Genomic DNA, 26177 nt, shown 5'->3' on the forward strand with positions numbered 1-26177 from the left:
GCTAGTCTACTCTAAATTGAATCATCTAATTTAATTGCTAACATTTTTCAATCAATCTATTACTAAAATAATTGCTACGTAATGAATACACATTTGTGATGATTTTGCATTATAATACTGAATTTGAGACTATCAAATTCATAATTAACCAATTACTGATTTGGAATCAAATATTCTGAATACACACGGGTTCAATATAGTGAACTATGAATGAATCAGTGATGAACATGAACATACAATAAGGAGGACATTGCAAGAATTCATTGACAATTTATAATTTATACATAACTCATATAAACTGCACTAATTGAACTATGCTGCTGCAGTTACATGATGACAGGTCTTGTCATCAGTGCACTGATCCAAGGTTGAGCTGCTGCTGGTTATGGCAGAAGAATGCATCTTGCTAATTCATTCTGACCATACATTTTCATATTCCATTGCTTGCAAAGAGCTATTATCCTTAGCTTCAAATTCCATATGATAAAAATGCAAAAAATAATAATATTATGTCACCCAAGCATGACATTTAGCTGCATTCATTCTGCATCACTGACAAAAAAGGGTTTTGAGAAAAGCCAAGGCTGGCCCATTTGTATCTTCTATATTGTTAGCAGTGGTGACCTGTCATTCAGGGCAGGTTGGGCTTACCTTTTTGGCATGTTATTTTGGCATTAATACATGTCACATATCAGTTTGCAGACAATGTAAGACATAAAAATAATAATTATTGAGTCAATAAAGTTGCATACAAACACAGTCTCTTTTTTGCTTTCTTGAGTAAGGCAGCTCCAAAATACAGGTGTTTCCGCCTAGCTAAATGCTTTCTGTGGTGGTGGGAGTGCTAGCAGAAAATACATAGCTTAGGTGTTGGTAATGTTCTCTAGTTGCACCATGATTAGTTCAGTGTTCTGTCACTCGTGAGGACAGTACGTCACCACCAAGTCTAAGGGTAGACCTCTAAAATTCAAGATCCTTGGGTGCTGCTATAGAGTTACATTAGAAGTGTCGATCCAAGAAGGCTCAAGGTCATCGGCCATTGGACATAAACATTACACAAGTTGGAAATCGCAAATTCAACAATGAGTGGTTGGGAAGGAATCAGTGACAGTGGCTAACTGAAAGCATTGCAAAGCAATCACTAGCTTGCTATTCAGTGGCTGTGTGGTCCCAAATCTGGGATTAAGTATCTCTTTTCCAAGTTTAAAATGGTAAACATTCAACATTGGCCATGCTGTCAATGAAGCATGATTGGTGCTGCGCTCAAAACAACTATTAACTCGGAACAGTGAAAACTCGACTTCAGTGAGTTCAAGACAACTGGGAATTCCGGAAAAAAACTAATGAGAAATATGTTTTGAACGGTTATCCAACTCGGAATTGTAAGTTGGGAACTCTGGCATTTTTTTAGAGCTATGACTGGAGATCAATGATGTCATCATGATTCAACCTTGTTTTTTTTCCCAAGTTCCCAGTTGTCTTGAAAGCACCATAAATCCAAAGAATGCCAGACTTTGATGACAACATTTTCCTACGAAGGACAGCCGTACCACCTTTCTGTTCAAGTGAGCACAGAGTCCAAAAATCTCTTGTATGCTGTTGCATAAATTATGTAATATGCCAGGGAGATACAGTTGAAGTCGGAAGTTTACCTACACTTATGTTGGAGTCATTAAATCTCATTTTTCAACCACTCCACAAATTTCATGTTAACAAACTAGTTTCGGCAAGTCAGTTAGGACATCTACTTTGTGCATGACACAAGTAATTTTTCCAACAATTGTTTACCGACAGATTATTTCACATATAATTCACTGTATCACATTTCCAGTGGGTCAGAAGTTTACATACACTAAGTTGACTGTGCCTTTAAACAGCTTGGAAAATTCCAGAAAATTATGTCATGGCTTTAGAAGCTTCTGATGGGCTAATTGACATAATTTGAGTCAATTGGAGGTGTACCTGTGGATGTATTTCAAGGCCTACCTTCAAACTCAGTGCCTCTTTGCTTGACACAATGGGCAAATCAAAAGAAATCAGCCAAGATTGTAGACTTCCAAAAGTCTGGTTCATCCTTGGGAGCAATTTACATACACCTGAAGTTACCACGTTCATCTGTACAAACAATAGTACGCAAGTATAAACACCATGGGACCACGCAGCCGTCACTCTGCTTAGGAAGGAGAAGCGTTCTGTCTTCTAGAGATGAACGTACTTTGGTGCGAGAAGTGCAAATCAATCCCAGAACAACAGCAAAGCTTTGCGAAGATGCTGGAGGAAACCGGTACAAAAGTATCTATATCCACAGTAAAACGAGTCCTATAACGACATAATCTGAAAGGCCGCTCAGCAAGGAAGAAACCACTGCTCCAAAACCGCCATAAAAAAAGGCAGACTACAGTTTGCAACTGCACATAGGGACAAAGATCGTACGTTTTTGGAGAAATGTCCTCTGGTCTGATAAAACAAAAATAGAAATGTTTGGCCATAATGACCATCATTATGTTTGGTGGAAAAAGGGGAAGGATTGCAAGCCGAAGACCACCATCCCAAACGTGAAGCACAGGGGGTGGCAGCATCATGTTGTGGGTGTGCTTTGCTGCAGGAGGGACTGATGCACTTCACAAAATAGATGACATCATGAGGGAGGAAAATTATGTGGATATATTAAAGCAACACATCAAGACATCAGTCAGGAAGTTAAAGCTTGGTCGCAGATGGGTGGACAAATGGACAATGACCCCAAGCATACTTCCAAAGTTGTTGCAAAATGGCTTAAGGATAATAAAGTCAAGGTATTGGAGTGGCCATCACAAAGCCCTGACCTCAATCCTATAGAACATTTGTGGGCAGAACTGAAAAATCGTGTGCGAGCAAGGAGGCCTACAAACCTGACTCCGTTACATCAGCTCTGTCAGGAGGAATGGGCCAAAATGCACCCAAATTATTGAGGAAAGCTTGTGGGAGGCTACCCGAAATGTTTAACCCAAGTTAAACAATTTAAAGGCAATGCTACCAAATGCTAATTGAGTGTATGTAAACTTATGACCCACTGGGAATGTGATGAAAGAAATAAAAGCTGAAATAAATTATTCTCTCTACTATTATTCTGACATTTCACATTCTTAAAATAAAGTGGTGATCCTAACTGACCTAAGACAGGGAATTTTTAGTAGTATTAAATGTCAGGTATTGTGAAAAACTGAGTTTAAATATATTTGGCTAAAGTGTATGAAAACTTCTGACTTTAACAGTATGTATACTGTAGCTAAGAAAGTAATACTAAGCGTATGTTATGTAGTAAGCTGTTAGTAGCCCATGTGCCTCAGCCTATAATTTTGTCTATTTACCCCTCTTAATTTTGCCTACTGTTCTGACTTGGTGGTGCACATGTAGTCCATAACCTGTTTTAGAGAAAAGTAATCATCGAATTTTGTAAGAGCTTCCATTGTCTGCATGTATGCTCCCTTTATTTATCCTACGGTTCTGACTTGGTGTACAGGGAGAACACTGTAAGAACGGCCCATGTTCTGAATTCGGTCGCTGTACATTTCAAAAGTGCTAAACAAATAGTTATATAGATTACGTCCACCCTAGCTCGCTCATTAATGTCTTTATCGAAATTACAGATTGCCTCTTATCTGCTTGTCGTCACCTTATTCCATAGTTTGTACATCTCAATTATCATTAGGAACCACATTTGTTTTTAGCAGGTCAGCCATATCAGTAATGTTTTTTTAAAAGGCAGTAAATGAGGCTGAATTAACTGTTTCTCTGCCAGCAAAGGCTCCGCTGATAGCCAGGTGGAGCAGTGGTAAAATGTTGGGACTGTTGTTGGGACAACTTTATGTAGGCCTTAACAGTTTGTGGGCACCTTTGTCACCTTTATAGTGCAATTAATGTATTGTTTAGTGTTGTGTAGTGGCTTTGATGGTATGCATCCCACTGTTTCATTTGTTTTTTTTGCCCCACCAAGATGTACATGCTAAAATCGTCACTGATTGTTAGAACTCAAATACTTTGCATTCTTGCTCACATTCTTTGCAATCTGTACAATGTCAACAGTAATGCTTTATTTGCTTGTTGCCATCTTTATAATAACACATTAAGCCTCTTCTGACCTGGATTGAAATGTTTGTCATTTTTTTATTTATGGCTCTGCCATAATCCACTTGTTGTTTGATTTGTCAGGCTATTGATTCATGGTGTGACCCTCTATTTGTATTGTCTTCCAACACGACCTTGAATACAGTTCAAATACGTAGAATACAGAAAAAAATGACATTTTCTCTGCGACAGTTATTTAGATAGTACTGTTCGATATCTATGGATAGGCCAGCTTGCGAACGTTGACCTCCATCACTGCATCACTTACTTGATGTGTGGCACCTGTTATGCAGTACTCCATTATATTTCGTAAGTATTTCATATAGCCTATTGTTCATGTACTGGGGAGAAGTGTGCAGAGATGGATGACCCCCTAGACTAAATGCCAGATGTAAGGGCTTAACTGACACACCCCCAGGCCTCCTTGGCACAGTCCTGTGATTCTGGATGCCTGCAGGCTGGGAAAGTCCAATCCCATTTTAAATCAAGCAGAGGATTCCACGTAAATCCCTTTTGACTTCCCATTTTTGGATTAGGCACATGATTTTTTTCTGAAAGTTCTGGGGTATTCTGATTCAGGCTCAGTTCTTCTTACGCCTGTAGGGCTCACCAATAGACTCAGGCAGTGGAACTAAGCAGCCTTGAAAGTTGACTCTGGTGGTGGACCATGCAGGTATTTTTAGAAGCGGTGGCAGTCACATTATTATGCTGTATCATTCCTAAGGTATTCGTTGGACATGCCTTGAGTATTACTGTTAACGACGTGTATATTTAAGTGGAGTTAGAAAATACATTTCTGTTAACAAGTCTTCAAAAGTTACATCCGGCAAAATACATTCTTGAGATTTTCAGTTGACAGAAACCTCAGCCTTTCTGGTTGGTTGACCTGGAGCTATGATTGTGTGGTGGACCTGGACCTGGAAAACAGTAATGAGATTATGTTTTTCTTAGCCTTTGATGGTCCAGACATAATGATAGAAACAACCCGTTTAGAAGTATACCCTTGGTTCTTGTGCAATGTATGGCCTACATACAATGTATGGCCTACACTTAGCACAGTATGCACTTTCCCTGAACTCAGTATTTTATTTAACTAGGCAAGTCAGTTAAGAACAAATTCTTATTTTCAATGATGGCCTAGGAACAGTGGGTTAACTGCCTTGTTCAGGGTTAGAGCAACAGATTTTTACCTTGTCAGCTTGGGGATTTGATCTTGCAACCTTTCAGTTACTAGTCCAACGCTCTAACCACTAGGCTACCTGCCACCTCAGTATCTCCTGTGTGGTGGAATATTTTATATGCCATGCAGCCGTTTAGAGAGGAAAAGAATCAGGCGAGAGATCAGATGCTACACGTTTATGATTTCATTCGATCTAATACAATGTATACAATTCTCTCATAGAGTAAACATTTTACTAATACCCAAATTATTATTCCATAATAAGCACAAATTCTTGCTGCGTGTTCTTCAATGTTTGTAAAGCATGGCCCTGTTCTGGACCACACATACAAGATCTTGACATGTTTAAACCCAGTATATAGCTAGGCTACACATGCAAAAGTTACTTTGAATCTTTTTACAGTAGAATTAACAGGTAAAGTCCAAGGCAAACAGGAATATCCTTCAGAAATACAAAGACAGTAGAGCAAAAGATAGAGATCAAGTAATATAGTGTAAGTATACACAGTTGAATGTAAATGAAACACCGAAGGTCTTGGATCCAAAAGGAAAACCAGGACCATTGACTTGAAACATAGCACTATTTTACCTAGAGATAATATCTACAGTAGCACAGAAATGGAATGTTCTTCTGTATGACCCATGTGACTTTTTAAACCTTTATTTAACTAGGCAAGTCAGTTAAGAACCAATTCTTATTTACAATGACAGCCTGCTTGTAAAGATAAGGCCTTAGACTTATGTATAGTGTTCTTCAGTACATGACAAGGGAATACAATGTAATGTACACAAAGCACTCCTATAGTTTTTGGGGTTTCATGCCTCAAAATACCTTCGCTCATAACATCTTTGGAGATGCCTTTCGTTGTTCATGTCACTTCATTGTGTTTGGAATACAATCAACTCATCAGCTACAGTATATCCTCCTTCCTTAATACCATTTCCTATGTCTTTCTAGTTGGGAATGACATCAGTAGCTTTGTTGAAATTATGTGTGATAACGGTTAAGAACAAGGAATTTTTACAATGACAATTCAAATATGACCAGCTTTTGGAAGATGGACTTTTCATTGGGTGCTGCTGGGGTGGAACTGCTCTTGTGTAGTCTAGGGGAATAGTGGATGTCATGGTGGAATGTGGCGGAAAGTAAGAGCATCCCGTTTCATTGAATTGCCTCAGAGAGCCAAAAATACACTTTAGGGACTTGTCTATTGGAGAAAAAGCTAATATGAACTATTAGTGATCATCAAGAGGCTCCGTTTCAAGGTTAATGACCCAGAAGCATGCAAAACTGGATGTCGGTTCAACCAGCCCACCGGGGATGTTTGTCTGTTTGGTCACAGTTTAGGTCAAAGTTTACCATATGTAGGTTAAGTAAATGTCTACAGGTTAGTAATAAGTTCAGAAGATAAGTCATCGATTGAGGGACTGCTAGGTAAACTACAACAGTATTAACATACAATATCCCATAGATCCTTTGGATAACTTTGGCAGTTTTTTTATTATATATATATATTTTTATACAAGGAAGCAAGTTACAGATACAGTACAGTTGGCTAAGTCCGCAATAATTGTCTTTGGCCCGGCTCATGTCAGGTCATGTCACACATCGACCCAAATGTCTTTGATATTGTGATTCTGAATGGCAATGTAATACAGCTGGTTTTCTATCTACTTTGTCCCCAGGCTGGGAGGTGTGAATGTTCAATGTTGCCTAATGAAATAAGATATTTCTGTCCCAACATTTACTACCCATGGTAGGTAGCAATGACAGCACAACCATGATGAAGGGCGTTGCTATGATGGGCTTAGTTGGACTTGCTACAGTATGTGTTCTGCTGTTCTGGATAACAGCCAGAGGAAAGGCCTTGAATGACTTCTAGGCTCCTCTGTCAAACCAGAGGGGTGTGTGAGAGAAAGAGTGAATGGTAAAAGTTGTGTGCCTTACAGACACAATGTGGCTTTGTGAGAGCAAATCAGTGCAATCCCAATGTAGCTTGGACTCTCTAGCGCTCTATCACTCACACGGTCTCTATTCCCTCTCCCTCTAGTCTATCTACTCACATCTCTGCTGACAAAAAGAGCTGCCTATCATTTGTAGGAGTCAGTTTTCGGACAACCTGTTCTGCACTCTTCTTTCAGTTCTTGAAAGAGGAAGCAGGACAACTGTTGCCCCCGTCCGTCTGGTTTACCCCCTCGGCACTGTCCCTCGCCTCTACATGAAGCTAACTGTGCCAGTGTACTGTTAACACCAATAATGAATGTCCAGTCGAGATGAATCCTTCCTGGAGTCAATTAGTAACCCAACTCTCTCAGGGGAGGATTAAGTGCACCATCCGTTTCTAGAAATGACAAACGACCGACCTCACTGAACTCACTGATCAGACTGTCCTGTATTCAAGGGTCGTCTTCTCTCCTGTATTCCCTGTCGTCCACAGGTTTAGCCTGAGTCAGTCAATCAACCAATCACATCATAGATCATATTCTGAGGGAACCAGTCATGATCTTTTCCACCCATTTGCAATACAGTACAATCAAATCGCTGTAGGGATGTTAACAGTCTTGTCCACGTAGTGTATGTGGAAGATATGTAGAGTATGATGCACTAGTAAGTTTGTCAACATAATAATTCAAATCAATGATTCCTTTGCTTCATCAATGATGTCAAACCTGATAACTGGCTCTGCCAGAGTAAAAGTCAAGGGTGTTCACTTATTTATACTGGAGGGAGTCCATGTATGACGATGATGCTATCTCTCTGTAAGGTTTCTAATGTTATTATATAGACACCTGATGTTTCTCCAAACATTTCAACTAGCTAGCAATTACAAAGGATGTCTAGAGCGTGTTTTTTCATCATGCAGTCATTAAGTCCTCTTCTCTTATAGCCGTAAGGAGTTTTCACTAGCCACACATGCTACAATCATGCAAAGTCACTACATTAGTCCATGAAACAGTCAGGCGGTTAACTATAGTAATGCTCCCACTGATATCTGTGTATTTAGTTGTATGTTTTATTTCATCAATGTAGTATAAAAACTTGGAGATATTTGTGTGACAGCTAGACAGTATTTGTGGTCAGTCACACATTTAGGCTATTCTAAGATTGTCCCCCTCATCTGGGAGTTTGTATCTCTGTCTCCTTCTGAAGAAACAATCCCCCTCAAAAAGCACAGGGGGAAGAAAAAAAAACATTTTTGGCACAATGAGTGTATAGCACCACTATAAACTACACAATACTGCCAACAAGCAGTCTCTTGGTTGGAAAGAAATCCTGTATATAGAAGCATATTCATACAAACATGAGAGCAGCAGCACTGGCGTCTTAGTACTTCAGCCCCAGCTGGAGAAACAAGATTATCCTATCAGCAGTGTACAGAGTCCCGAGCCCAGCTATGATGCCAGTCCCCCTGGACAAATAAGCCAGAGAGAGAGAGAGCTCCCAGTCAAAGAGAAGGGGGGGAAGCGGAGAGGAGGGAGAGAAGGGGGGGGGGTAGCGATAAAGCACATCTATTCTGGGCTCCTCTCAGAGGTACAGTTTATTCTTTCAAAAGTAATCTCTCTTTTCACTACATGTCTCCAAATGTTGTGAAAAGCTGTGGCTTATCATCAATTGGTAATTCTCTCTCTCTCTCTCTCACACACACACACTCCCAATATTAATTATTTTCTACAGCTGCTGCTGAATGGTTGATGTTGAGCCATGTTAGGACACTTAACTCATGCAAAAAGGTTTTATGTTTTTTTGTTTCAAAGATGCTAAGAGATGGAAATCAGAGTTCAACTAAACTATACAAAACCAACGTTGTCCTGTTTTGAGAAGAATGATTACAACACTTTTATTTGGGGGCCTGTTGTTTGCCACCTGTTATTTAAAGCAAGAGCATCTTCCCAACTTCACAGAATCGTAAAATACACACATGTGCTCAAAAAGATGCATACAGACATACACTCACACACGGAAACAAACGATAATAAAATAATAAAATTCTATGGTTTCCTTTTATCTTTTTCATATCAAGCAAGTACCGTTAGCCTCACGTGGAGTGGGGCTTTAGGGTTAAGTCCTTTCCTTCCATAGTTGTAACTAAACAGCACCAGTAGAATTTGGCTGGCCCTAAGCCCTAGCCCTGGCCCCCCAGGGGCCCTGCCGGTCCCCTCCTCACTCTCTCATGGTTGCAGTCATTAGCTGGTGGCAGTCCAGTTCCCCACGCAGCTCCAGGGGCCCCGGCAGCCTCATGCCCGTCTTCTGGTCGACACACCAGCACTTTCCCCGCTGCCCGTCACGTGCTGGCTGGCACTGTAGACACAGGAAACAAGACAGGTATCAGTCAAAAGCCAAATGATATACTAGTTTATACTATTTGACAAAAACAGAATCATGTCTATGTATGCATGGGAATACTTCGGAACAGATTTCCTAAATTGAATCATTTTGAGCTGATTTCCTGGTGATTCTATAGTATTTTATGTCCAACAACGAAATATATATTTTTGTCGCTGAAAACTTCAGCACAACATGGAGCTTGAGGAAGACCAGTGGAATTAGTTGTAAATCTGTTCAGCGATCATTCCGCTCCTTGCCACTCCTGTCATGCTAATCTTTGGCAAGGAGTGGAACGTTAGCTAAACAACCTGGTACCCAGGCTAGTGTGGCCCATGTACAGTTGAAGTCAGAAGTTTACATACACCTTAGCCAAATACATTTAAACTCAGTTTTTCACAATTCCTGACATTTAATCCTACTAACAATTCTTAGGTGTCTTAGGACAGTTAGGATCACCTCTTTATTTTAAAAATAATGAGTAGAGAATTATTTATTTCAGCTTTTATTTCTTTCATCACATTCCCAGTGGGTCATAAGTTTACATACACTCAATTAGTATTTGGTAGCATTGCCTTTAAATTGTTTAACTTGGGTCAAACGTTTCAGGTAGCCTTCCACAAGCTTCCCTCAATAAGTTGGGTTAATTTTGGAACATTCCTCCTGACAGAGCTGGTGTAACTGAGTCAGGTTTGTAGGCCTTCTTGCTCGCACACACTTTTTCAGTTCTGCCCACTCATTTTCTATGGGATTGAGGTCAGGGCTTTGTGATGGCCACTCCAATACCTTGACTTTGTTATCCTTAAGCCATTTTGCCACAACTTTGGAAGTATGCTTGGGGTCATTGTCCACTTGGAAGACCCATTTGCGACCAAGCTTTAACTTCCTGACTGATGTCTTGAGATGTTGCTTCAATATATCCACATAATTTTCCTCATTCAGGATGGCATCTACTTTGTGAGGTGCACCAGTCCCTCCTGCAGCAAAGCACACCCACAACATGATGCTGCCACCCCCGTGCTTCACGGTTGGGATGGTGTTCTTTGGCTTACAAGCCTCCCCCTTTTTCCTCCAAACATAAGGATAGAATATGGCCAAAAAGTTAAATTTTTGTTTCATCAGACCAGAGGACATTTCTCCAAAAAGTATGATCTTTGTCCCCATGTGCAGTTGCAAACCGTAGTTTGCTGAGCGGCCTTTCAGGTTATGTCGTTATAGGACTCGTTTTACTGTGGATATAGATACTTTTGTACCTGTTTCCTCCAGCATCTTCACAAGGTCCTTTGCTGTTGTTCTGGGATTGATATGCACTTTTCGCACCATCTCTAGAAGACAGAACGTGTCTCCTTTCTGAGCGGCATGATGGCTGCGTGGTCCCATGGTGTTTCTACTTGTTTGTACAGATGAATGTGGTACCTTCAGGTGTTTGGAAATTGCTCCCATGGATGAACCAGACTTGTGGAGGTCTACAAATGTTTTTCTGAGGTCTTGGCTGATTTCTTTTGATTTTCCCATGATGTCAAGCAAAGAGGCACTGAGTTTGAAGGTAGGTCTTGAAATACATCCACAGGTACACCTCAAATTGAATCAAATTATGTCAATTGCCTTATCAGAAGCTTCTAAAGCCATAACATCAATGTCTGGAATTTTCTATGCTGTTTAAAGGCACAGTAAACTTAGTGTATGTAAACGTCTGACCTTCTGGCATTGTGATACAGTGAATTATAAGTGAAATAATCTGTCTGTAAACAATTGTTGGAAAAATGACTTGTGTCATGCACAAAGTAGATGTCCTAACCGACTTGCCAAAACTATAGTTTGTTAACAAGGAAATTTGTGGAGTGGTTGAATAACGAGTTTTAATGACTCCAACCTAAGTTGTTTGTAAACTTCCGACTTCAACTTTAGATGTTTGGAAATGTACGCCCATGTATGGTCATATACGTCCGTGTAGGTATCTGGAAATGGTAAACAGTTTTATACTACCCTTTTGTTGTTAACGAATAGGTTACATGCCTTTTGTAACTTAACTGCTAAGCTCATGGATTTTGATCTGTAAAATAGTCATTGAAAACACCTGTTAGACACAAGAAACCAGACAGGTATCAGTCACAAGCCAAATGGCATGATAAGCATATGATACAGATAAATGGCATCAGGTATGGTGCCTAAATACATTCAGCCGTGGGACGATTTTTCTTTGAAAGGATCGTCGGAGGCTGGAAAATAGTTATAAATATTTTGTACACTGCAAATTGGCCGCAAGAATCTCAAACAGATATACTATTTGACAAAAACAGAATCATTTCAAACCTTGATTACATTATGATACGATCACATATGCCTCTCTATGTATGCATTCTATAGTATTTTATGTCCAACAACGAAATATATATTTTTGGCTCAGAAAACCACAGGAATACATAAGGTATTGCAGTTTCTTAATAGCACTGGATTATTTAATGGTGAAAGAGCCACGTCCGTTTGTGATATTACAGAAGTTACTGCAAACACCAAACACTTTTTGGCATCCTCGGACATCATTGCACGCACGATAGAAGAGAGCAGTATGTACTGCAATCATTTTTTTCACCATGCTGCACGACTCTCCTCAGGTCGGAAAAACCAAAACAATAACAACGGTGGTAGGGCGGCCAGTGGCAATGTTTCCCCCCTACTGCGGATTCCATCTTTAAGGTACCTTAAATTTCAAACCTGAGGTACCTTAAAAATCAAACCACTGTTATATTTGACATTGTTCCCTTGGTGAATAACTTTCTCTCAAGCCCCTCATTCTCACCAGTGCGAATATGAAGCAATTGAATAGAAACTTGTATGAATCATAACCACTGAGTGATACATTTCTGTACATAACCTTGGGTGGTTTTGAAACACCCCATCAGCTTGGCTCAACTTTCCTATTGAGATTCCTCCTGTGCAATGAAAAGATGCCTGATGACCTCTCATAACCTTAGTTATGCTCAAAAGGGGTGCCGTAAAGCTCTACCACAATGCAATTATAGATAAACAGTAAACAGATGCCTTTTACACACTATACCGAGCAGACAAGGGTACTTTAACTGTGTTACACAATCAAGCCTGACCCCAGACTCTGATGCCCTTGGCAGGGTAAGACTTTTACCACTGACTGACTCTGCTACGCCTGTTGCTTCGTAGCGTATTCAGCTCCACAGAGCAACGAGCCATATCTAGCTCCGTGTTCTCAGATTCGTCCCGGTCTTATCTACAAAGTCGCCCATTTCAGACATAACAAGAAATAATTGCTTCGAAAAGCTAATGACATCTACCCCAGCAATGAAGCGATTACTGTCAACCATTTCAGGTTAACCACTGTGTTGTATGTAGACGGTTCAGTTTGGATTTTCTTTGATAAATCACTGCTTGTCTGTAGATGTAGAGTCTTGGCAGGAGAAAATGCTCACGTAAAACAATGCTGTTACACAGACTTGTTGTGTTTTGGCTAATAGAGCAGTGACGAAGTTAGAGGGGATTGTTCGCGTGTGCCTGTCTGATGCCAGACGGAGTGAATGATAGGTGATCGGATCTCGCTTGCTAAAGACCTTCTCCACAGACTACCTGGATAAATGTCTGCATCCAAAATGGCACGATATTCCTTATAGTGGTCTACTTTTTTGGTAGTGCCCAATATGGCTCTGGTTAAAAGTAGTGCACTACATAAGGAATAAATAAGGTGCCGTTTTGGAGTATGTCAAGGAGTACTTCCTGAATAGTGCATCATATAGATAACAGTGGGATAATGACTACTTGTCAGTCGACAAACCTGCTTGGCATGGAAGTCTCCGTTCTTGTCACAGTTGGGTATGGGGATGCTGTAGAGATCCTCGTGAGTGCGAGTGTTAGACACCAGTCGGTCCAGCGCTCTCTGCAGCTCAGCACGGCATGGAGCCTGAGGACAACCAGTGGAATTAGTTGTAAATCTGTTTAGCGATCATTCCGCTCCTTGCCACTCCCGTCATGCCAATCTTTGGCATATGAAACGGAGAATAAGGAGCTGAACGTTAGCTAAACATACTGGTACTCAGGCTAGTGCGGCCCATGTAGATGTTTGGAAATGTACGCCCATGTATGGTCATATACGTCCATGTAGGTATCTGGAAATGGTAAACAGTTTTATACTACCCTTTGTTGTTGATTTCAGTGAACACCTGGGTTACGTTTCATGAGATGACCATGAAATGTTGAGTGCTGCAAATAACGAATAGGTTACATGTCGTTTGTAACCTAACTGCTAAACTCATGGATTTTGATCTGTAAAATAGTCATTGAAAACACCTGTTAGACCTGCGTCGGTCTAGTAACTAGACTCCACTAGACTCTAGTTGAACGTTATGGGGTGACATTATTTTTTACATCCAGCACCTGCTCAAATACTTTAAATGTGCATATGTTATGTTTTCCTATACGTAATCTTTATGTGTAATCTTTTCTTATACGGAGGTGAACGGTGGTTGGTGCGCTCACCAGGGCAGCCTTTGGGTCCTCCCTGGCGTTATTGCTTCTCTGATTGGTGGATTTGGCAGGGTGGCGGGCCAGGGTCTTCTGAATGCAGCGTTTGTCCTGGGGACTGCAGCGGATGTTACTGTTATTTGGGTGCTCAGGGATGATCTCATCCTGTCTGTCCATCGCTGTGGGGACACAAGAGTTACCATTGAGTCACAGCACTACAAGTCACACACTTTTTATTTAAACTTTTATTTATCCAGTAAGTCCTATCAATGTCAAGAGACCTCTTTTACAAGGGAAACCTCTAGAGCTACAACCTACACAACACATGAAAGACTCGCAATCCCAACCCGTACAAAGTCGCAAATCATACGTGTCACAACACAAGAGTTAAAACACTAGACCATGCCATTTTTGACAGGCTTCTCTGTAAATTACACTGCCTCTCAGAGGCTTTACGCAATTTGTTGATTGCATGAAAATGTATAATTTAATGTACCAAATTTACAGCATATTACTGATCTGACCCAACGCAAACATTGTCATACCGACACAGAGCTATCTTTCCATTAATATGTGTATGGGACCAATAACATTTGATTTGATGAAAACACAATGGGGAATTGTAGGCTAACAACCGGGCTTAGCATCAAGGACAAACAGTGGTGTTCCCACTCAGGGGGGTAAAGTACAGTAATCTCAATTTGGACTTCAGCTCTCTTGGTCTTCCTTTAACCACTGGCACCACACTTCTGCCAAGGAGAGCTATTGATGCATTTGAAATGACCACCCCCTCTCTCCTCACTGCCTGCCTACCCATTGTGGCCTGTGCCACATTTACCTTGCAACAATCCCCCAGTTCTTTGGCCCTGCAGGCAGCCAGCTGTTTCCTAAGGAAACTGCCCCCCTCCACCCCTCCACCTCCCCTACAGCAAAATAAAACCCTCACTGTGCCAGATGGAGATTGGAAGAGGGTATTTTGCAGTGTCACAAGGTGCCGGTGGTCAAAGGTATGGAGTGTGGAGAGATTTACAGCTGTTTTGTTCTGGCTTGACTGTTCACCTGTGGCCTTTGCAGGGTTGGTTGGTAAAACCCAAACAACTTTTTTCCTGGATTGGCACTGCAACCATAGCACCCGGAGCCTGGGTTTAAGTGCTGCCTTGAGCTTTTTCTGCCAGATCACTGGAAAGATCAAAGCATGAATGGTGTCTCACGTTAGTGTGGCGTAATACCAGTTGCTTCTGGGAACCTACTTTCTCTCATAGTCAGATCTTCTGCATTGCCCTCTCTGACCTTTCCACGTTTTCCAAGGTAATCCACTCTGTAATTAGGATTAAATAGCAATTAGCTTTCAACAGGTTTTGTTGTGAAGTTATTTTTGCTATTGAACAACGGATAGACAAGCCTACTCATGAGGTAAGGTGACCTTTGTCTGTTTCAGACTTGGGGTAAAGGGCTTTGCCATTAGCTATTCTAGTCATATTCTAGTAATGAGACGAGATGTTTACATTTCTATACCGTACCTCTGTACGTGAGGTTGAGGTGAGGGAGTTGCTCTGAAGTTGATTGACAGGCTGTGCTCTGCTGACCGGGGGTTTGTATATTTCCGTTGGCCTTTCTCATCTGCACTTTTTTCCAGACCCAGTACGACTTCAGCTGTTTTCCCGTCTCCCCATAAGTTGTTCTTTCCCTCTTTTGCCATTTAGCGGTTTGCCGAATCCATGCTCTTTTGGAGTGCCATTTCATACAAGCCCAAAGTTATTTAAAAGTGGGTCAGGGGTGCCATGTCCTGTTTGCTGCCACCTCTGTTCTCCGGGGAGGAAGCTGCTGCTTCATTGTGTGGTTTCGGGAGGATTGTATCAACATCTCAGTTTCAAACACAGGCAGGCTAAGGCACAAGGCAGGCTGCTGTGATGAAGAATAGAAAGGGTGGGACGCACTCCAGGAAAAAAAATCCAAGTATAATCTTCTTTTTAATAAAAAAAAGTATAATGTTAAACAAACAGAAGAAAAAAAAAACAGGGCCAAAACCATTTCAGCTAGATTCCTTTGTCAAGAGTTATGACGAAGAACACAAGTACGAACAGTGTGCAGTATGCACTCGGATCCAACCCCAGCCACAGGTGCATAGCCAAGATAAAGAAAGACTCAATTTTAAGACTGTTCTGATGAAGGCTCTAACATTTCCCTCTGTTTTGACAGCGTTTAAAAACCAAAGGCCATGAATATGTCAACCCGGGAGGTTCGTGTAAAGTTACTGTGTGTTCAAGAGCTGCAGGATCCCTCAAACCATCGTCATCTTCCGTCATATCATTGAATTAGTGCAGACTAGTCTACAACCGACCGAGTTGCAAACCATTTTTCAGTCATTTCCTCTGACTTAACCGTCCTCCAGTGAGGTGTTTGCTAGGGAATGTTGGTGGTGTGTTCCCACTCCCAGCCCACAGAGGTTCAGAGGGTGGCATGGAACTCCACTGTTCCAGTTGCAGCTGTCACTGGGAGTCTGGATGGAGCATGTGTACTAGTCTCAACACTGTCCTGGGGGACATGTCTGGCTCCGTAGGCTGGACTTTGTTACACTATATAGCACTATAGTATGTCAGCTAGCGAGATGCTTATCGTCAGCCGCCATTGCATCAGTGGAAATCTGGGTGAGGAGACAGTGGGCGTTTGGCACGCTTGAATGTAAATAGTGCACGTTTGACACAAGTTGTCTCCCACTGCATAGCCTATGTCAACTCTTTGCTCTATATGTAAGCTGGCATTAGCAAGAATGTGTACAGTCTGTTTAACTAAAGTGTTACCCTCCACTTTTTGGGGTGTATTTTAAGCTTATTGGTCCATAGTGCTTTGTGTGGCATATTTCTATACTGTAAAATAATACATGTGGACATTATTACAATAAAAAGGGTTGTGCTCAACTACCCTTCCCCTTTTTTTTTCTTAAACTTCCATTTTACTTCTCTGCTTAAACCATAGAGCAGCCATAAATAGAGGTAGGTATACCCCACAAAAGTAGGCCAAAAATGAATTATCCATGAAATAAGAACTGAACCATAATTACTGGTTGGTTTGGGTTGTTTTTGCTCGTGTACAGTAAGAATATCCCACAAAACAGGATCATGCACCAAAATACAACATAAAACATTGCAGCAACACACCACTCGTGCCAATAGCATCACTGCTCGCGGTGATTAAGCACATTTTGATTGCAGTATATTTGAGTCTCTAGTGTGCAAACCGCGCGTAAATACAGACAACAGGCTTAATTCAAAATTAATGAGCGACTGTTCAAACAATGCACCATGGGCTGAGTCCCCTGCCAGATGTTCCCCTGCCAGATGTTCCCCTGCCAGATGTTTGTGATATACGTGTTTACATGGGATGTTTCCAAACAAAGCATGATGGGAGTGGTTGCAGTTTAATACGTTCACACATGAACTCACACAGTTTACGAGGGACTTTTATTTCACTGTGCTCCGAGGATTAGGCGTATTTGAAATTTGACGGCCAGCTAGCGAGCGCTCATCGTCGCTCTGTGTTGTTACTCAGCGCCAGTTGGTTTGTTTGTGTATCTCTGTCTCCACAGCTCCAACACCAGGAGGGGGTCCTAAATCCATGGTTCCATGGAGGGATCAATTAGCTAATCACATTTACTGAGTTCTGCTGCAGAAAGCCCAGCTGTACAAATGGGATAAATACCCAAAGTAAGCAAATAATAAGGACCAAAACATGCCATCAGGGACATCTGCAGTTTTTTCCTCCAACATATCCTCATTGGCCACAGAGAAATGATTGAATCAGTTTCATCATTCCAGTGAGCACACAGACAAGTGTTTTCCTCACATCGTAAGAAGAACAGGAGTTGTGGGATGGTTGACAAGAACAGATGGTTGACTAGAAGTGCCACTGATCAGGCCTGCCTAAAACGCAGATACATACTGTGCATCAGACACATGTGGCTCCTGTCAGCTTACCACCGGCGTGAATGGCATTCGCAACACCTCCTTTCAGTAAATGACATTTCCATTGACATCTGTATCTGCTTGTGAATACTATTACATGTCCGAGTTTCTAAGGTTCGTGAAGCATTTGAATATGACACTAAAGGAGACCCAGTCGGAATGTTGGAATGGATTCCAAGCCCTCATAATGATTTCTAAGAATTAGGATTGAGAGAGCGTTTCTAAGAATCAGTTATTAAGGAACTGCATTAGACCTGCAGGACATGGTAAGATGCAGAATGTACTCCAGTGCTTGCGGTTGCTATGGAAATTGAGTTTCCGAAATACTGTAGCTTTGAACTTGAAGGAAAGTAACAGAATGTGCACAGTAGATTGAATCTGGATATGTATTCCTCAGATTTAAATGGTCTGTGCGCCGATCCATGGAAATGGCAGGCTAGCTTTGGGAAATGTTTATTGACAAAACATATGAAAATGTTATATTCTGAGTATTGACCGTTTCATCGGGATATGAGGCAACATCTCAGTCTCTGGGACTGCTGCTTGATGGTAGCAAGTCATCTGTACACCTACTGTCAATTCAGGATCAGTCATACACCTTCCCCCTACGGTGTCCTTTTCTTTGGGAATCTGTTCCATTAAAAAAATAAAAAAAACGATTCTATTTTTATCAGACATGTTCACTGTTGCTAGGTCTGGGGCAGTGCGGGAAGCGTCTCAAGGAGATGTACCCCTCGGTTTAATAATGGATAAACCCGGCAAATGTGCCACAAAGGAACTCATATACTTGTGGCTTGGGTTTTTCTCTTCCTCCCTCTCTCTTCCTCTCTCTCTCTGTTCTCTCTCTCTCTTTCCCTTTTCTTCCTGTCTCTCTGTTCTCTCTCTCTCTGTTCTCTCTCTATCTTTCCCTTTTCTTCCTGTCTCTCTGTTCTCTCTCTCTCTTTCCCTTTTCTTCCTGTCTCTCTGTTCTCTCTCTCTCTTTCCCTTTTCTTCCCGTCTCTCTGTTCTCTCTTTCTCTTTCCCTTTTCTTCCTGTCTCTCTGTTCTCTCTCTCTCTTTCCCTTTTCTTCCTGTCTCTCTGTTCTCTCTCTCTCTTTCCCTTTTCTTCCTGTCTCTCTGTTCTCTCTCTCTCTTTCCCTTTTCTTCCTGTCTCTCTGTTCTCTCTCTCTCTTTCCCTTTTCTTCCTCTCTCTCTGTTCTCTCTCTCTCTTTCCCTTTTCTTACTGTCTCTCTGTTCTCTCTCTCTCTTTCCCTTTTCTTCTTCTCTCTCTGTTCTCTCTCTCTCTTTCACTTTTCTTCCTGTCTCTCTGGCGCATGAGGTTTCAAAGGCGCTGCACCGAAGTGTTGATGTAAGACTTATTGAGTAGGGCTACGTTGGGGGGGTACTTTCCTTCATGACAGGACCCAGGGGGGGTCAACCAAAGCTCAACACTGGGATAGTGGGATTCCAGAACACTGAAAACAAAACATCCAAACATTTCGACACCATTTAGCATTTCATCAATCGCTGACACTCCCTATCTTGTCAAGAGAGTTTACGAGAACTCCCAAACCGCTGAACATTCACACTTTAGCCCACTTCTGCTTCAGCGCTGCTTGCCTCAAACAGACAACACAATGGTGGGGATGGGGAAGTCAGTCAGTAAACAATGTTTAGGGAAAAACATTCAGCCAAATTAAGCCATGCAGAACCAAAACCAAGACAGTCAACCTTTTATCATGCACTAAACAGCTTTCCCCCTGTCTCTGATTCCGTTTAGTCACGCTATGTGCTGGCCTAACCTAGGCTGGCCTCGCACAGAGCAGAAGGCTCTCATTTCTGCTCTGGCAGCAAGCGTGCTGATGAGCTCATCCTAGCAGAGCTGGACGGTGGGCGATGCGCTCCAGGGCAGGGGGGGGGGGGGAGCAGCAAAGTCACCCAGGCCCAGGGGGAAACTGATGCAGCAGAGCTGGACGGTGGGCGATGCGCTCCAGGGCAGGGGGGGGAGAGGAGCAGCAAGTCACCCAGGCCCAGGGGGAAACTGATGCAGCAGTGCTGGAGACGACTGGAGACTTGGGTCTCTGGAAGTGCATCCAAAATGGCACCCTATTCTCCCTAAAGCAGAGCACTACTTTTGACCAGAGCCTTGAGAATAGAGTGCCATGTCAGACGCAGCCTGGAAGTTGAGGGCTGTTCAAGTCTGTCCAAAGTCTTGCCTTGCTGTGCTGCTTGGAACTGGGAGATAGTTCACCTTCATTACCGATAACCGTTGGAGGTCCCGGCAGCGGCGGTGCTGGTAGAAGAAGCGATGTTGGAACAATCAGTGTGGATGAGATCTGGAACAAATGAGTGAATTGCTTCGTTCGCGGTACGTTCTTACGATCGCCACTAAACGTCTTTGGCATAATGGAAATCGCCACCATGAAAAACTGCCTACGAGTTCCCCCTGCTTTGGAAGGGGAGAGAGGAAGAATTAAAAAGCAGGAACAGTTTCATCTGCTGCCATCTGAAGAATACGATGGAACAGGAATAGCAGATAAGCCATACAGTATTAGATGTTAAAGTGGAACCAGACCTCTGCTGCTGCAGTAGGAAGAAGAATGTGACTACCGTGAGAGGAGAAAGACAGGGGTTGTATCAAGATGTCTGCAGAGGGAAGTGAACAAGACATCTCCAGTAAAAGAGGAGTCAGTCAGTCAGACATCTGCAGTGCCAGTGAAGAGGGGGAGGAATGGGGCCATGAAGAGAGTGAGAATGAATTACTGATTGCAGAGAGCTCTAATAGCCTGAGACTGGCCGCACTCCATTACAGAGTAATTTCATACAGGCAGACAGGCAGCTTTTATTACCTCCTCTTGTTAAACACACACACCCACCCACACACACACACACACGCACACACATGCACGCACATACAGTTCCCTGCAATACAACACACACACGCATGGCCACGTATTAACATGCTGAGATCGATAACAGGATAAACACAGAGATGGACATACATTCACATATATGGTGCATACGCCCACATATACTGCAGCTACATCAATACACAAATGCATGCACTCACAAATATATACAAATACACTTATAATGCATTCTCACACATTTCACATTCAGTTCACACAGACACTACATGACCACAAGTATGTGGACACCTGCTCGTTTGAAAACTCATTCCAAAATCATGGGCATTAATATGGAGTTGGTCCCCCCTTTGCTGCTATAACAGCATCCACTCTTCTGGGAAGACTTTCCACTAGATGTTGGAACATTGCTGCAGGGACTTGCTTCCATACAGCCACAAGAGCATTAGTGAGGTCGGGCACTGATGTTGGGCGATTAGGCATGGCTCGCAGTCAGCGTTCCAATTCATCCCAAAGGTGTTCAATTGGGTTGAGTTTCAGGGCTCTGTGCAGGCCATTCAAGTTCTTACACACCGATCTCAACAAATAATTTCTCTATGGACCTCACTTTGTGCAACAACGCGGCTGAGCCGTTGTTGCTCCTAGACATTCCCACTTCACAATAACAGCACTTACAGTTGACCAGGGCAGCTCTAGCAGGCCAGAAATTTGACGAACTGACTTGTTGGAAACGTGGCATCTTATGACATGCCCTGTTGAAAGTCACTGAGCTCTTCAGTAAAGCCATTCTACTGCTAATGTTTGTCTATGGAGATTGCATGGCTGTGAGCTTGATTTTATACACCTATCATCAACGGGTGTGGCTGAAATAGCCAAATCCACTAATTTGAAGGGGTGACATACTTTTGTATATATTGTGTACGTACACACACACACACACACACATACATATACAAACCCACACACAGAGCACGGAAATGTGATCACGCTCTCCACATCCGATGTGAGTAAGACCTTTAAACAGGTCAACATTCACAAGGCCGCAGGGCCAGACGGATTACCACGATGTGTACTCAGAGCATGCGCTGACCAACTGGCAAGTTTCTTCACTGACATTTTCAACCTCTCCCTGTCTGAGTCTGTAATACCAACATGTTTCAAGCAGACCACCATAGTCCCTGCGTCCAAGAACACTAAGGTAACCTGCCTAAATGACTACCGGCCCGTAGCACTCACGTATGTAACCATGAAGTGCATATTATCCAAACAGATCCACAGATTATGCAATCTCTATTGCGCTCCACACTGCCCTTTCCCACCTGGACAAAAGGTACACCTATATGAGAATGCTATTCATTGACTACAGCCCAGTATTCAACACCATAGTGACCTCAAAGCTCATCACTAAGCTAAGGACCCTGGGACTAAACACCTTCCTTTGCAACTGGATCCTGGACTTCCTGACGGGCCGCCCCCAGGTGGTAAGGGTAGGTTACAACACATCTGCCATGCTGATTCTCAACGAGGGGGACCCTCAGGGGTGCATGCTCAGTCCTCTCCTGTACTCCCTGTTCACTCATGACTGCATGGCCAGGCACGACTCCAACACCCTCATTAAGTTTGCCGATGACACAACAGTGGTAGGCCTGATCACCGACACCGACAAGAAAGCCTATAGGGAGGAGGTCAGAGATCTGGCCATGTGGTGCCAGGACAGCAACCTCTCCCTCAACGTGATCAAGACAAAGGAGATGATTGTGGACTACAGGAAAAGGAGGACCGAGCACACCCCCATTCTCATCGAAGGGGCTATGGTGGAGCAGGTTGAGAGCTTCAAGTTCCTTGGTGTCCACATCACCAATAAACTAACATGGTCCAAGCACACCGAGACAGTCATCAAGAGGACACAACAAAACCTATTTCCCCTCAGGAAACTGAAAGGATTTGGCATGGGTCCTCAGATCCTCAAAAGGTTCTACAGCTGCATCATTGAGAACATCCTGACTGGTTGCATCACTGCCTGGTACGGCAACTGCTTGGCCTCCGACCGCAAGGCACTACAGAGGGTAGTGCGTACGGACCAATACAACTGTGGCCAAGCTTCCTGACATCCAGACCTCTATACCAGGCGGTGTTAGAGGAAGGCCCTAAAAATGGTCAAAGACTCCAGCCACCCTAGACATAGACTGTTCTATGACTAGGATGGCAAGCTGTACTGGAGCGCCAAGTCTAGGTCCAAGAAGCTTCTAAAAAGCTTCTACCTCCAAGCCATAAGACTCCTGAACATCTATTAAAATGGCTACCCAGACTATTTGCTTTGCCCCCCCCCCCCTTTACACTACTGCTACTCTCTGTTATTATCTATGCATAGTCACTTTAATAACTCCTCCTGCATGTACTTCGACTAACCGGAGCCCGCACACACTGACTCCGTCTGTATCTGTACCCCTTGTATATGGCCTCGCTAATGTTATTTTAATGCTGCTTTTTAATTATTTGTTACTTTTTTTTCTTATTCATATTTAATTTAATTTTTTTAACTGCATTGTTGGTTAGGGCTTGTAAGTAACCATTTCACTGTAGGGTCTACACCTGTTGTATTCTGCGCATGTGACAAATTACATTTGATTGGATATTTCCATACAAACACGCGCCCAGCCATACTATCCCCACAGTGCTTCTCTCTCTGACCGATAGCTTTTCTGCTCTGTCTAAGGCAGAAGGTGTCCTTTTACTGTGTACGGCCGGGCGCAAAACAGCGGGGGACTGTGTGCTCTCGGGTCAGGCCATGCGTGAAGAGCTGGTGTGTGTGCTCTGGGCCGAGGCTTAGCAGAGATTAGAGCAAACAAGCAGCACATTGCCACACCCTCCCCAGCTCAGGTAAGAGCAGGGAGCAGGGAGAGAACACTCTGGCCCTGCCCCGGCACCCTGGCCCTCTTAAGTGCGTATGGTCCAACCGGACCAGCTATGATCCAACATGAGAGAGGGAGAGAGAGGAAGAGAGGGTGTGAGAGAGATACCAACCAGTCCACCAGGCTTGATTTACAGTTACATCATATTATATACAGTACTAACCTGGAAAACGACTGAGGCTATTGTTGAGGTGTCCTAATTCTGGGTAGGCGTGCCAGTGCGCCACTAAGAGTGTTGCGCACAGTAGCCTAAAATACAATATGGAGAGTCGGACCACAACTGAAGAAAAGAAGGTGGGATAACATAATGCATCACCCATTTTTAACAAAGGGTGACCACAAGTGATGCCACCTGCACATACAGCCACATCAGTGGACAAGCGTTAAAGATACCGGTATCCCGCAACCACACCTTCCCTATTGTCTCACCTGAGTTCTCTTCCACATCCCTCTCGTCGTTGCACACTCCCTGGCCATGCATGAGTGAGTGGAGGGGCCTCTCCACGTTCCGCGGTGGGTAGCAGCGGAGCCCCGTGCCGCAGCGGGGCGAGTAGACGCCGCAGTGCACCCCCTTGGCCAGGGCGCAGGTGGGGCAGCAGCCGCAGCCCGCCTCCCTCACCGTCTCTTCGCAGCTGCCATCAGGCAGCTGACAGCTGGCCAGCCGCTCCTCAGAGCACACGGGGCAGCGGATGGCCTCCTCCGTCAGACACAGGGTCGCCAGCGAAAGGGCACCCACTGCCCACAGGCCCCAGCAGGGCGGCGCTATAGCCGCACCGCGACCTCGCACCATGGCAGTCCCGAAGGCGTGATCTCAAATCTTTGCCCTCGATTTCTCTTGCACTTTCCCGCAGTTCGTTTGTTAGTATTCCTTCTGTTTCTCTGCTCTCTCACCCACAACTGTTTGGTCTCTGCTTTAGTTTTGGAGGGTAAGGAGGAGGAGGGAGGCGGTTGGAGGGTTTGGTCTTTGATGTTGCCCGCTGGTTGGTGTTTCGGGTGGCAGGGGTTTTGGCAGGAGTTGGAACACAATGTCCCCGCTGTTTTACCTCGCCGTTTCTTAGGCTCGATTTCCTAGCCCTAGGATGTTTGGGAGGTTAGAAAAAGAATGCAGGTAGATCAAAGAATGCTAAATATCTAGTCCTTGCTCTCCCATGTGACGAAAGTCTTTACGTCTTTGAGTCGCACAAAGTGGTTATTTGTTGGGAAGTAGAACAAATGTCCACTGGTCTATTTAGGTGAGTCTTTGTCCCTTCAAGTAGAATTCACACAGAGCCCATGAAGCCTCTTATAGTGCAAAGAGAAAAGTCTGTGGTTTGCCAATGTCCAGGTGTAGGGAAGGGGCATCAAGTTTTTCAAGTCGAGTAGCAATTTCGTCTTCCATATGGGGTGTAGGGCAATGGGTTGCTCTTGAGAATGGCTCTACACGAGTGGTTCCTCTTGGAATTTATACTGCTGGCCAATGGACACGCCTCCTTCTTCAGGGGGAGAGGAGCTGAAAGGCACAGGGAAGAAATGCCAGGCTAAAGCGCTCTCGCTCTTTCTCTCTCTCTCTCTCCCTCACTCTTTCTTTTTCTCTTGCTGTCTCTCACTCATGCTCTCACACAGAGACACACACACATACTCTCCCTCACTTTTTCTCTCTCAATCTTGAATGCTCACACAGAATTGCAGGGAAGAAATACTGGGCTGAACCACCCTCCACACACACACACACACACACACACACACACACACACACACACACACACACACACACACACACACACACACACACACACACTCTCTCTCTCTCTCTCTACCCACTCTCACTCTCTCTTTCCCTATGTTGAATATTCACACAATGAGTATCTCACTTTTTGTCCCTTTATAACACAGAATCACAGGGACAAAATATGTAACTAAAGCCTTCTCCTCTCTCACATTCAGACTCAAGAGCTGGCAGCACCTTCACGGCGACTGTGTACACACATTTCTAACTCGCATCATTACAATAGCTTGCCTTGAACCACTAACCCCTACTCCCCCCCTCTCTCTCTCACCCCCCCCCCCCCCCCCCCCTCTCTCGTTCTCTCTCTAAATACACACTAGCCTGAATGTGCACTTGCACACTGACACACAAACCCACACACAGAGAACAACGTATCTGGAAAGCTATTATTCTCACTCGCAGTAAAAGGCATTCATACACACACAAAGGGGATAAAGGAAACCACTTCCAAGCCATCTTAAACTCTCTTTCACAGACACACACACACACACACCTCCAGCTAATGACAAAGCATTGTTGAAATAACAAAGCTTGGGCAACCTCATGTCCCTTTCCTGCACATGGCCGTGGTTAGCGTGGCCAGTGTGTGTGTTG

The 26177-nt window shown here is 43.5% G+C and overlaps 1 protein-coding gene across 1 annotated transcript; it reads right to left on the minus strand.

The window, feature by feature from the left end:
* Window positions 1–5448: 5448 nt before the first annotated feature.
* On the minus strand, window positions 5449–25365 carry LOC110493635 (insulin-like growth factor-binding protein 4). Its single transcript, XM_036949621.1, has 4 exons — window positions 24248–25365; window positions 14115–14278; window positions 13414–13539; window positions 5449–9587 (listed from the first exon to the last, which is right to left on the minus strand). Exons 1-4 carry the CDS (start codon window positions 24606–24608, stop codon window positions 9450–9452), a joined length of 789 nt encoding a protein of 262 aa, XP_036805516.1. The 5' UTR covers window positions 24609–25365; the 3' UTR covers window positions 5449–9449.
* Between the last annotated feature and the right edge of the window lie 812 nt (window positions 25366–26177).

Source organism: Oncorhynchus mykiss, chromosome 17, assembly GCF_013265735.2.
Source record: "Oncorhynchus mykiss isolate Arlee chromosome 17, USDA_OmykA_1.1, whole genome shotgun sequence".
Lineage (NCBI taxonomy): Eukaryota > Metazoa > Chordata > Actinopteri > Salmoniformes > Salmonidae > Oncorhynchus > Oncorhynchus mykiss.

What these genes read in the sequence shown, in the direction of transcription:
- LOC110493635 (XM_036949621.1), bottom strand. Translation starts at nt 24,608, where the DNA reads ATGGTGCGAGGTCGCGGTGCGGCTATAGCGCCGCCCTGCTGGGGCCTG. An exon ending in GGATGTGGAAGAGAACTCAG is followed by an intron (nt 14,279 to 24,247) that starts GTGAGACAATAG and finishes GTGTCCCCACAG; the next exon opens with CGATGGACAGACAGGATGAG. An exon ending in GAGACTTCCATGCCAAGCAG is followed by an intron (nt 9,588 to 13,413) that starts GTTTGTCGACTG and finishes CTGTGTCTACAG; the next exon opens with TGCCAGCCAGCACGTGACGG.